We start from the raw sequence: 13,927 nt of genomic DNA, 5'->3' as shown, positions 1-13,927 counted from the left end.
TTACAATAGACCTAAGTAAATCCTAATTTTTTAACTTTCCCAACATTCTCATCTAACCACTCGAGTGGACACTAGAAGCAATTTACATTGTCTTGTTAACTTGCTAACCCACATGTCTTTGGGGTATGAGAGGATAATGGAGCTGCTGAGAAAACCCATACAGTCACAGTAGAATGTGCAAACTCCCCACGTGCAGCATCGGAGGTCAGGATTGAACCTGGGTCTCTGCAGCTGTGAAGCATTGGCTCAAACAACCGTGTTAGTATTTTCCCCATATCTTGTACTGCGGGGACTTGGCTGATCCTTCAGTAACAAATAATGCCTCTCCTGTTTCTCCACAACCCTGAATCTGTGTGTTTTCTCATAATTCTATAACTTAATTTTTTATAAATTGTATTTATAACATGGTAGAAGCTGATTCTGGACATTTAAACCCATGTCTCTGAATTACACCCAAATTAACCTATAACCATGTATACTTTAGAGGATGGGGGGAAAAGAAACCCATGTAGACATGGGGAGGATATACAAACTCCTTACAGATTTGAACAGGGTTTGCTGATAGTGTAATAGTGTCATGCTAGCTGCTATGCTAAACATACCACCCACTGACAATTCTTTCTCCATAGTTACCAAAAATGACATTGACTATATTAAATGACCGATAAATATCATTATTAAATCTTCTGAGAATACTAGTGGGGGCAATCATTCCCAATACTAAATAATGATAACTGGGTGTGTTTGTTATCATATCAATAAACCTATTATGGTAAATCCCTTTTGGGTTTTATCTAGGATGATGTTCCAAGACTGGTGTGAACTCTTCACCAATGTAATAGCTTGTCGGCTGATAAACACATCCTTTTGGAGTATCCACAAGACCTGGGATGAGGTGATACTCGATGGGGCCTGGAAAATACATGAGGACCCGTTAATAAACCGTGCTGGGGGATGCACAAATTACCTGGAGACATTCCTACAAAACCCCCAGGTGGGAATATTCCATATGCCTTCTTGTGGAAGCATGCAGAATAAAGGGTAGAGGATCCTCAGATAAAAGAAAAACTGAGTACCTCTTGTCTGAGAAACAATAACATTGAACTAGATGACACTGTGTTCAATAGATCTAGAAATTTGTTCATTTGATTATTATTTTCTGTTTCCAGCTCCTTCTCACCACATCCCCCATCACCGAGCCTGCTCCAGCCCCAAAGACCTACTCATTTTCCTTCTGGAGCTCAACACCAAGTCAAGTTTATTATCATCTGAATGCACAAGTACAACTCGGTGAAACAACATTCTATGGTCCTTAGTGCAAAACATGCAGACATTCAACGAGACATAACACACATACAAACAATACACATGCCGGACAAGTATTCATGTATACAAATAAATAAATATTGTTTCATGAATAAGAGTCCTGGATGGTTATGTGAGCAGTTCTTTGGTCAATCACCATTCTCACTGTCCATGGGAAGAAGCTGTTCCTCAGCCTGGATCTGATAGTCCTCTATCTCTTTCCTGACCCCGGTGCAGTATGACAACCCTACCTTTTGCATAAGGCTCATTTAGTGGACAACTACTCCAAAACTGTGAAGTAACTGGACCATGACTAAGAAATTTGTTGGCACGTTGCACAACAATGGATTAACATATCACTACGGCCTGGATTTCTATCCCCTGTAGGGGAGGAAATTAACTTGGGTAATAAAACACATTGAGAGGCTGATGAAGAAAACTGTTTCATTTCCTGAAACTAATAGAAGAAAAATTTTACTGATCTTAAATATTTTCCAATCTTGAGATTATATGGTCACCTTTAATTCAATGGAAGATACAATTGAATGGATGTATCTGCATTCTCCATTTATCGACCCTTTGCATTCTTTAAACACAAGCCTTGGCAACTCTGCACTACATTCCCTGCACCTCTTCATATGTCCTCTTCTCTATACTTATTCTGATAAATGTGCCTTCAGTACCAGTTCCTGCATTCTAACATTTCCTCTCTAAACCCATCCACACTATACACAATGATTACAGCCTCTGATCAAAGGGAAAAATTTGCATTCATAAAGCATGTTTCTGTTTATCATTGAGATTCAGCAATCTTGCTCATTTTCCCCTCGTTTCCCTGCATCTGATTGCCTCGAGCATGGCCATGAATACTCTCTCTAAATCACCCGCTTCTCACTGAGCTTTTCTTTTTTTTCTCTTTGCCTAGTATGTTTTTGACGTGACAAAGGAGGAGGACGAGGTACTTGTTTCACTGCAGCAGAGGGACAAGCGCATTCACAGGGTGGAAGGCAAAGAAATTAACTTGATCATTGGTTTCAACATCTTCCAGGTAAAGCTAATGTTATTTACTTTGGTTGCAGATGATAAGACCTGTCTACAACAAAGAACACTCCCACAATATAAAGCTTTACTTATTCAATATTTTCAGAACCTTTATAAATGTCAGAGGTAAAATTCCATTGGTGAAAACTAGCACCTCGCACAAGTTCAATTCTTCATATGTGAACTAAAAACCCTTTGCCGTATATTGGTTGCCTGAACACGTTAAAACAGAAGTGCCTGCTCTTACCCAAAGATGCCATGTGATTCACTGGATGATCCCTAGAAAGCTACCAGAACCCCCAACTCAAGTTGGTACTTTCCCCTTAGAATAAAGTTGTTTTGTTTTGTGTGTAGACACGACCTTGGTTCACCATTTGAGACTGACTAAAATGCACAGACAAGAAACAGAACCTGACCTGAATGACAGTAACCTACCATTTACCAGTTGAATAATCGAAGGGAAGGAGCCAAGATGACTTAGGAACAGGAAATGAGCCTTTTGACCCAAAGTTGACCATCTCTTATTGAGTGGATCAACCTTTATAGCAAACCAACTGACAATATCCCTTAATCCAAGCACCTCCCCAGAAATAATTTACTCAAACTTATTTGTACATGACCTATTAAGTTTTTTTTTGTGAATTATTTTACAATCTTAGGAAGAGTTGTACCCCGCCAACTCTACCCTCAGAACTTGATTCAAACCTGACTCATTTGAAGATTGGACTATAACCTGAATTTTGTTTCTCTTTCTACAGATGCTTCCTGACCTGAAGTGTTTCCAGCATTTCTATCTTTATCTGTCTGTAAAAGTTGATCTTGATATCCTCCTCTTCAGTGTCTCTGACTTTAGTAGGGCTTGGTGGAAATTTGAAGGAACAGTTTACATTCCTCTCTGCAGAAGTGAACTGAGACTGTACAAGATTAGAAAGCCATCTCAAAGAACTTTAGTGCCAGAAAATAAATTTTAAAAAAGAGCAAAGCACTTGAAACTTCTCTTGATCATAAACCTCATTGCTTTCATTTCAAGGTTGAACTTAACCGGGAGTACAGAATGCACAGTTTGTTTAAGAAAGTATTCACGTCAGCCTACAGAGCGACGCGAAGTATCTTCCTTCGAATGGACCTGAAAAAAGGACGTTACGTCATTATCCCAACCACCTTGGAGCCAAGTTCAGAAGGCGATTTTCTGCTGAGAGTCTATACAGATAAGGCTTCTGGATGCAGGTATTTCCCAGAAATCTGGAGATAAGACAAAGCAAAAGGGCTGAATATTATGAGAACTCTTAGCTCATACAAATTGTGTATTCGTAAAAGTCTTTTGCTACTTTAAATAATTTAGCTAAGCTAGACATCAAGGACACTTAAAATAAATAAAATATGAATTTTCTGTGGAAATCCATGATCAATCAAATAAAGATGGCCTTATTAAAAGTACACGAGAAACCGTTAGGAAGATTTATGAATAATAAAGTGTTTTGGGGAACAGGCAGGTAAGTGGAGTTGGGTCCACAGCCAGATCTGCCACGATCTTATTGAATGGCTGGGCAGCCTCGACAGGCCAGATAGCCAACTCCTGCTTTTATTTCTTATGAAGCATTTTAAATAAACTGCCACTGTACCCTAGACATCATGAAATGCAATGAATTGCTGTGTAGAATCTGCACAGTTAGTCATTACACTTCTGTTGATACTCTGTTGGATGTATTGTCTAATGACATTTCTCTTCATGAATTTGTTCATAGTTTTTGTTGAAAATTGCATTGCTATTTATTTTCAGGTAAATGTTATGGTTTCTCGCAATAGTGATTTTATGTTAAAACATTATTCACCTTAAACTGCTATCCTGAATTTCAATGTTTTGAAAGGGGAGACCATGGATTTCATACATAGGTTTCTAAATTCTAATAATTTTCAGTGTGGGGAAAATACTTTCTAATTTCTCCCTTTATTGTCTAAGAAAAATGATAAATCTATGGTTGCATCTATAACAACTTCTAAGGAACTCTAAGGAGATAAAAAGATTTAATCTCCTTGGGCAATGAGCAGAAACATACTGGTCCAGTCAGACACAAAGCCAGAGTGAGCTTCACCATTTTTCCTTGATCCATATAGCTTCAAGAAGCCTTTGCAAGCATTAGTGAGCACAGCTAAGAGATTTTCACACTAGTTAATCCTCTTTATGAATAAGATAAACCTGTTGCTTATTCCACATTTGTTGCTCCTTGATCTCAAAGGTTCAATATTATATATGCAGCGTGTGCCCAACTGAAGTCAGTGCTGTTCTGCTATTGATTCTTGTGAACTAATTCTCATTCAGATGCCTAAGCTTGCAATAAGAAGTCCTGCACGAAACTCGCTTTCTGTATTTTCCCCCTGGTGAGCTTCTTGCAGCTAAATAGATGCTCAATGGTCCAGAATTAATTCTCATGACTTGAATTGATCACTCCGTCAGGAATTGACTGCTCCCTCAGTTAAAACTGTGCTATTCAGAGAAACAAGGATAATGTGTCTTTTGAGTGCAAATAATTTTCAAATTTATAAGCGTGGAACAATCAGTACAATTCCCATGTGTCCTACCACCTGGCGAATATGCACCGCATAGCCACCAGTTTCTGTTTCCAACGTAATTCCTTAACTTCTCTCAGCCATAGATTATTTTGTGTCTAATTTGATTGGCAACAGTACAAAGAAAAATGATAAAGCCAAAAGAATTCCAAAATTGAACTCCTGTGCATTGAACTAAATCCCCAATGGATTGTGCACATTTTTGGTTTTATTTCTAACACCGGGTTCAGACGTTAGGACTGCTGATTTGGCCATAGGACTTGATTTCAGAGAACAAATATTCAGAATATGTCTGCTGAGACTTCTTGTATAAGTTGCCAAGTTGACTTACTACATGTACATCATATTACTTATGCACTTTTCAGTGTTTTCTCCTCTTGTATGTTCACACCTTACTGAGAGGTGTGTGTGAGATCATTTTAAAAGCAGTGATACAGACATAATGATGCATTTGCTGGCAGATTGAGGTTCGAATCACTGTGGGCTTAACACAAATTTGACCAGGAATGTAACACATTTCTCTAGAGACCCATCCTATCTGCGTGGTGTGACACATTTTCTCAAGTTTTTCTGTTACACATTTTGGGGGAGAAAACAAAATGTACTTGTGCGACAAACCTTCTTTTCAAACTTCATAAATTTCATTTACGAGTGGAGAAAATTATGATTTGTTCCTCGTGTGTAGCTTTCCAGCAGATTAAATTATGCAAACAGGTTTGTGGTTTACATGTAATTGCACGGTTGACATGTTATCGTAACATTTTGATCCTTGGGAAAAGGTTATAAGTTATTGCCCTCATTTTTAAATGAGATCCCGGACTATTGTCCAGGACTTGTGGAGTGAGGATGAACAGCAACAGTTCTTGTGGAATTGGAACATGGGCACATCTCTGGTGCTGCAAGGAATTGACTGGAGCACAATGGCTCCACCAACAGGCAGACAGCAGTACTGCAGCAATTCATATTGCCCATCTGTCACAATTTTTAAAATTGCTGAATGATACTTTAAATGTAAACATACAGCACATTAACAGGCCATTTCAGCCCAATTTACACGCTTTGAACGGTGGGAGGAAACCGGAAGCCCCGGAGAAAACCCATGCAGACGCGGGGAGAATGTACACACTCTTTACAGACAGCACGGGAATCAAACCCCAGTCTGGTCCAGATCGCTGGCGCTGTAAAGGCGTTGCGTTAACTGCTACGCCAAACAGGCTGCAGATTTTTTTTCAGCAAATTTATCATAAAGCTTGAAAATTATATTGAATTAAATAATACAAAGGAAATGTATTCTTGAAATCATCAATTAATTTTTGGAAGCCCATCTTTCTTTCCGTAATCCAGTCAGTCCCAGTCACCCACTTTTAAGCATTTTCCTGTGTTTTTCTCCTTCTAGTGTTTAGTCATTTCTGTTTTGAAGGCTATTAGTGAATTTTACCTAAGTGCCAAAAGTCCGTGTGCGTGTGTGATTGCTTTCTTTTTGGGAATTTTAATTGCAGTTCCGATAATAACACTGGTGTAATCACCTATAACAACCATTCTCAACCTTTGTTTTGGCTAACACCCCCTTAGGACTTTGCTCAAAGTTTATGGGGCCCCTTCTCTGTGAAGCAGTCAAGTTTAGTTGATTTCTTCCATACTTCTCTCCTAATGACTATATAAAGAAAAAAAAATGTAAAGGTCATTTTTTTTACAAGTCGTGGGGCCCATTTATAGCGTATTACCATAATTTAAAGAATTAGGGTGTTTGGATGATCCCAAGGAGAGTTGTCTGGTTTCCGAATGTTGTCTTTCGTTTCCTATGTATGTTAGATATGCAAAGTTTTAACCTTGTTTAGAGGGAGGGGTTCGATTAATAAGGGAGGAGGGTTCCTTTTGTTTTTTTTTTCTTTTACGATATTTTGATGAAGTGGATTTGATTGAGAAGGATACACATAGTTTGTACTTTGTATGATTTGAGAAGTACAAATTATCTGTCTTTTCTTATATTTTTAGCCCATGTCTTGCATTAATATCTGTGTATATTTTTTTAAAATTAAACTCAATGAAAATATTTTAAAAAGAAAAAACAAAAAATATTTTATTTCAGTCCGTGGCCCTCCTTCAATTTACCGTGGCTCCCAGAGGGGTGGGATGGGGGGGTGGTAGAGGCCTGTGGCTCTCAGTTATAAAGTTGAGAATGGTACACTGGGACTACTCGTCTTACAGATTCATTCAAAGTACACCTGTTCCATGGCACTTCCATCAGGAATTGAGCTCTATTATATCTCAACAGCTTAATTTGTGATATCCAACGCTGGTTGAAAATGGTAAACCCCTGCATACATTGTAAATTGAATCACAATTATTCTGACAAGCCTCAGTAGTTTTCACAAGAGCAAATACCTATATTTTTTAACCAATCTTTTTTTCTTGCATATCATTTAGTTTTGTTGGTTTTCAAATTGTTAATTCTTTACCAAGGTTTGTCATTCAATTCAACGATAACTTGCATATGCAACACATTTAAGTCAAGAGTGCACTGAACTTCACAAGTGTGGAGCCGATTTTAAAGTTAATTTAGGGTAGATGACAGAAAACATTGCCAAATATACCCGTTTTTCATGGTGCTGGAGAAGCAACAAAGTCAAAGGCTTGCACGGTGGTGATGATTGGCAGAGGTGAGTCAGGTTGTACCTTGGACCAGATTCTGAGGAAGCAAAGATGGTTCAGGTGAAGTTATTGAGGGATCTATAAATAATAATGAGATTCAAGATCAAGTAAATAATTCACAGGTACATCACAAAAATCTGTAGACATCGTGGTTGAAGTAAAAACATTTTGCCACAACAGGAACCTCCCAGTAGCCAACCATTTCAATTTTGAGTCTCACTCCCATACTCACATTTCTGTCCATGGCCTCATGTACTATCTCACCCTGATCCTTTGCTACATAAAGGACCAGCTGAGTTTCTCCAGCATTTTGTGCTTTTACTAAATCATTTGTGGAAATGCTGTAATTTTATATTGTGGTAAACAAGTGTATGAAGAGGGAAGATGACCCCCACAATTTTTGTTAACACTTCCCCCAATTCTATCCAAAAGGGTCTTAATTTCGTGCATAACAAGGTGGAATGTTCAAAGGTACCACACCTAAAACACCTATCAGAAAACCATGGTTTTTTTTAAAAATGCATCTTTTAATGTGTGAAATATAATTGGTGCAGAAAATTATAATGAATCAGTCTATATCTAGAATTAATTAAGGTGGTCATACTATCTACACATAGATTTGACCAGCATTGTGGCTCAATTCCAATGCCCAAATCCGATTCCCATCTCTCCCTCGATCTGTGTTGTCCAGATTTTGAGCTTTGATCTTGGATCAGAGCATTTATATTAGAGATAAATTTGGTTGCATTCCCCCCTCCCCCCTTTGAATTAGAATGTAATGTCTGAGCGCTTTGGTAGGACTTTTAATGGTCCCCACATTTCCCACAAAAAAAGATCGCAATTGGAGATATCAGAAGAATTTGTTGGGTAAATTATATTTACTTCTACATCCCTCAAAATACCTAAATTGCCTCTGTTAATCACAACAATCTTCAATCCACCTGATACCGTGTTAGTACCACGTAGCCAAGATTCTATTACCCAAAGTCATGGGTATTAAACTAGAGGCATCTTTGAGGATAATCCCACAAATTGTTTCATTTTATCCCAAATAAATTGGGTTATTTGTTTTTAACAATTTAAAATTCTACTTGTAAATAATTTTTTGGCCTTCTCCTCTCCTACCATATGCAAGTCAATTATAGGCCAGGAAAGAATCACCTTGTTTTAAAAAAAAGCAGCAACAAAATGAATTTGTGCAGCTAAATAAATCTGGTAACTTTAACCTTCCCAATTGGCTCTGATGAAGGGTTCTTGTCTGACTTAGAGGCTGGGATGGATTGATGACCTGTTATTTTGCTACACTGAAACAACTTAATTTATTTGACCTCTGAGCTTTTTGTTTATTCATTCTTGAAGGAATTAGCTTATTATTTTATCCTTGGGGCTGTGCTCTAACAGAGTTCCAAAGGCACAAAGTGAGTCATGTGTTAAGAGGTGAGAAGGCACCATGTTGCCCCTGGTTGGTCTCTCTTTTAAAGGTAACCTTTCAAATTGTGCCAGTCACAAATCTTCTTTATTCATTTTGCTGCTTTTCCAATACCTTCACATTTTTAAGCATTGCATGTTAATTTTGCAATACTGGTGATGTGGGTAACCAATTGCTATACAAGATACTCAGACTATTTATTCCATTTCTCCATGTGCTGACATGTCAGGATTCTCTGAATATAACAGGTGGCAGGTTAAAGCAACAGGGATAAGGTAATATTGCTTTTGGGGTACTGAGTACTGCTTTGGGTTCAATTCTCTTTTGCAATCCAATGCACTGGGCCTTGTTTTCAAGTCTTATTTCAGCTTCTAGGATCAGAGCCACGTAAATGCATGCAAATGGGAAACTCTCAACCTCAGGAATAATAGAGTTTTACATGGAGTAGAAAATTAACAGAACTTATCGATCATTTATTGAGCATCGAAACATGACACTGAGGAAGAAACCAATTGATAGCACTGATGTACTGTGACTTGTAAGTAATTGTGTCTGGTAATATGACGCATTTTGTTTTGAATTTAACCCTAGGGAATTGACCCTAGACAAGCCAGAGATTACCTTATGGAACATTATTCTACGTTATCCACGGATTGTCACACAGCTGCACCTTCACAGTGCAAGAGACCTTCCAAAGCAGGATTCCTCTGGAGGTATGCCCAGTACTGAGCCAATATTTTCTTACAACAGAAGAGGCATTCAGCCCAATGAGTCTATGTCAGCTCTTCCATCTGTCACATTCCCTCACTTATTTCTATGTCAGCTATTCCTTCTTGCATGTTCATCAGCTCACTCTGATTCTTCGGCCACTCAGCCAAATCAAGGACCATTTGCAAAAGCCAATTAACCAACCAGCATGACTTATGATGTGTGAGGAAACACAAGTAGAAACAATAAGAGAATTCAAACTCCACTCTGACTGCACTCGATGTCAGGACTGAACTCGGGCCATGCAAACTGTGAGGCAGCAGGTGTAATTACAGCTATTCTTAACTTCTTTTTGGTTATGGTCTCTTTTCCCTGTGAAGCTGTCAAGTTTAGTTGGTTTTGTCTGTAATTCTCCCCTAATGACTACATTAAAAATAAAAATTTCAGTTCATGGTCCTTCTTAAATGTACTGTGGTCCCCATTGAGAATAGCTCTTACAAAATACTGTGCTGCCTATCATTGCAGAAAATTCAGACCTTCGACGCGATTTTGAATATCTCTGGATGATCTTGCCATGTGAGAGTTGCTGGTCTATGATAATCTGACAGTACAAAAGGCCACTTTCAAAATGGTCATGAGGTAGTTACCATATGAAATATATTTTCAATGCATACAGCAGGGTACACCACTTTTAGGTTGGATTAAATAATTTTGAAAATGTACTATCTGTATGTAATGGTCTTGCAGTTGTCCTTTGATACAATGCAAAGACCCCAGTGCCTGAAACAGAAACCATTCCATTGTTTGCATCATTAGTAGGAAGTATTACAAGGATTTTATTTAAATACGGCACGAGATTCAACCATTTCCACTTTGGAGTTTCATAGTGAGATGATGGCAAAGGGCAATATTGGTTACCCTATTAACTTTTATATCGTTGAAGCAAGACTCCAAAGTAGGATTTAAAATTAATTTTAATTAAATGGATCTCCCAGTGGCCACCCATTTCAATTCCCTTCGCCAAAACATCTGTGCATGGTCTCGTGCACTGCCAGACTAAGACTGTCCGCAAATTGGGGGAACAACACTTCATCTTCCATCTGGGCACCATCCAACCAGATGGCATTAACATCAACTTCTCAGAATTACATTAACCCCTTCCCCCACTTCTTCAAGTCAGGATTGAACCCAGGACTTCAACTCCTGTCATTATTCCCATAGTTCTCTCTCTTTGTGTTCCCCCCCCACCCCAAAAGTCTTTCACAGAGCCAAAAATCAAATTTCACCTCTCCTCTTATCATATCCATTTAACACCTTTTGTTGTTCCAGACTCCTCCCCCAGTCGGCATTCAGTCTATTCTTGCACCTTCCGAACAGGAACATTTGCTTGAAGAAGGGCTCCGGCCCGAAATGACAGTAATATATTTTTACGTCATGGACGGTGCAAGACCAGCCTTTCTGTGTTTTTTTTTTATTAATATTAACTAGATCTAGGAGTCCAGTCTAAATATTTTCTCCATGTCATCTTGAGTAGTAAAAAGAAGTTGAGAAGTTCTTCATGAAAAGGATGCAAAACTAAATCAAATTCCTCTTTTGATGTATTTCAGGAGCAGATCCATATGCAGTTATTAAATGTGAATTTAGCAGGATACATACTGCTATTTTTGAAGACACATTGAATCCACAATTTGATTCCAAAGTAATCTTCTACAGGAAGAACCCATCCCTTCCTATAATCATTCAGGTAAGGTGCCTGCCACTGTCAGAAATTAATGTTTAGACTTGTGGTGATCAATTACATCATGAGAAACTGATTTCTAAGATTGTCTGAGTTGACAGACAATGCTAGATCAAAATATTGTATTAAACGTGAAGAAATAACTTGTAGACAATATTATTCAGTTAAACAGCAGGAATAACATTGTGACACCATCAAAGTTTTGCATTAAACATGGGAAAGTATAAGGATAGGGGGGGATGTAGTGCAATATACAAAAGTGCTGGAGAAACATAGAAAATAGGAGTAGGCCATTTGGCCCTTCAAGCCTACACCACCTGTGTGACACAGCAGGTCACACATCATCGACAGGATGTTTTGAACCTTGTTGAATCTGAATCACTGAGATCGATCGCCTCACTTTTCCTGCTCCCTCCTCCCCCAACGCCAGGGCTGATTAAATTAATACACTTATCATGAAATGCAAGAAGGAATTTTTCATCACATAACCTTTGATTTTCAGAGAATCGTGGGAAAATTCAGCAATTTCAGCCGTAACTGTACAGAAAATTTTTTGGACCACTTTAGAACCCATATCAAATAACTATCTATTCATCACCTATTCACTGGAGCAATAACAAACAATATTAGTTATTAGAAGCTGGCTGATGGGCAGCATGCAAATTGTGGGAATAATTGGGCTTTTTTCTGGCTGACTGATGGTGACTTGAGGCTTACCATAGGGGTTGGTGGTGGGTCCACTTCTTTTTGTGCCATAGGGAAATGAGGTAATGGCAGAATTAATGGCTTTGTGGCCAAGTTTGCAGATGATGCAAAGTTAGGTTGAGCGGTAGCAATACTGAGGAAGGAGAGAGTCTGCAGAGGGACTTGGATCGGTTAGAATGGTCCAACAAAAAATGGCAGATGGAATACAGTGAAGGGAAGTGTATGGTCAAGCACTGTGGTTTATGGACTATTTTCCAAAATGGCTGAGAAAGCGGAGGTCGCAAGGGGATTTGGGAATCCTAGTGCTGTATTCCCTAAAAGTCAACTTTCAGATTGAGTCGGGATTGAACCCTGGACTTTGACGTTGCGGGGAAGTGACCAAAAGTTTGGTCAACGTGCACACATCTGAAAGGAAGAAAGAGAGGGAGACATTTTAGGATAATCTCAAACTTTAGAGCTGTGAGGGGTGAAGGGAAAGCTATCAAGAGTGCAGTAATTAAAATCACTGGTGAGTAAATGGCCAGGATTGAAATAACACAAGTGCATCCAGTATTGAAGCTTGGAAAGGATGGAGGGGATTGTAGAGATGAGGAGTGAAAGATAATGGAGGATTTGAAAATGAGAGCGAGTATTTTAAAACACTGGGGTTTTGTGAATATTAAATAGCCAAAAAGAGATACAATTTACTTCTACCACGAAGCAACAAAGCATCTTTTCTTCACAGATTTGGAACAGCAATGCGTTTTGTGATAAACTAATGGGGGAGGTGACCCTTGAAGAATCGCAAGATAAACCCAGCACTCAACAGATCCTACAGCTTTGCAAGAAGGGCAGGCAGAAAGGAGAGATGCCAGGCAGTATCACCGTCACTGTCGGGACCAGCAGCAACTTGGCAGCATTCTGAAAAGCAAAGGCTGCTGAGAATATACCACTGCAGCTGAGCTTCAAGTACATCCCCCTCCCCTCCCAGAACAGACTGGAGATTTAAAGACCAAACTGGTCAGCACTTGTTTCCCTAAGAAAATATGTATTAACAATGAGTATGTTGCAATAGTAGCGCGATTCATTCAGTAACATTTCTATTTTTAACCTATTTCTGATACCCAGCAAGCAACTCAAAATGCTTCAAAATATGACTGATTTAAGCTCTCTTTAAAGATTTTATTTACTAAAACGCTGGCTTCAAGTTCTCTCAGCATTGCGGCCACATTTGCTGCTAATATTCAGTTCTCTGCCCTATCAAGCAATGACAATATTATAGCCAGGTTCATGCTGACATCTCTTTCCGTTCAGCTTCAAGTTCCATTTTGTGGTGGTCTTCTTCTTCATCCTGGAATCTTCTGATTTTGAGCTTGGAGAATTAAAATTTCAGTGATATATTTTGGTTAGTAAATTAAAATAGGTTTCGCTGACCAGGGGAGCTGGAATTGAAATACGTCCTTGACGCAGAGACTGGAAGAGATAACACATTCCATCGCTTGACAGTTCCTCATCTTCACATGCAAGATTCCTCAGAGGTATGGCCAGATATTGACCTATATTTCCTTGTGATGTTGAATGTTCTTAGCCGCTCCTGACAGTGGGCCACCTTGAATCACTGCAAGCCTTCCAGTGAAGGACCTGGTGGGTGGAGGATTTCTGGATCTGGACTTGGCAATGATAAAATAATGGCAGATGGTGGTATTTCCATGGAACTGATGCCTGAGGTGCCAAATAACTAGAGCAAAATTGACCAGCAAAAAGTCTACAGATGCTGAAAACCTGAAAATAAAGATTGCTGG

General features: G+C 38.9%; 1 protein-coding gene across 1 annotated transcript in view; it reads left to right on the top strand.

The window, feature by feature from the left end:
- The window catches only part of LOC138740344 (calpain-5-like), a 101,369-nt gene extending 87,963 nt beyond the window's left edge, over nt 1–13,406 (top strand). Inside the window, exons 7-12 of the mRNA XM_069892865.1 lie at nt 799–994; nt 2,231–2,353; nt 3,377–3,573; nt 9,587–9,708; nt 11,311–11,447; nt 12,871–13,406. Of these exons, the coding sequence (XP_069748966.1) occupies nt 799–994; nt 2,231–2,353; nt 3,377–3,573; nt 9,587–9,708; nt 11,311–11,447; nt 12,871–13,050 (955 nt within the window). The 3' untranslated portion in view covers nt 13,051–13,406. The remainder of the gene's footprint in view (nt 1–798; nt 995–2,230; nt 2,354–3,376; nt 3,574–9,586; nt 9,709–11,310; nt 11,448–12,870) is intronic.
- The last annotated feature ends 521 nt before the right edge of the window (nt 13,407–13,927 follow it).

The sequence above is a fragment of the Narcine bancroftii genome, chromosome 8 (genome assembly GCF_036971445.1).
Source record: "Narcine bancroftii isolate sNarBan1 chromosome 8, sNarBan1.hap1, whole genome shotgun sequence".
Lineage (NCBI taxonomy): Eukaryota > Metazoa > Chordata > Chondrichthyes > Torpediniformes > Narcinidae > Narcine > Narcine bancroftii.
This window is presented reverse-complemented; position numbering and strand designations above follow the sequence as displayed.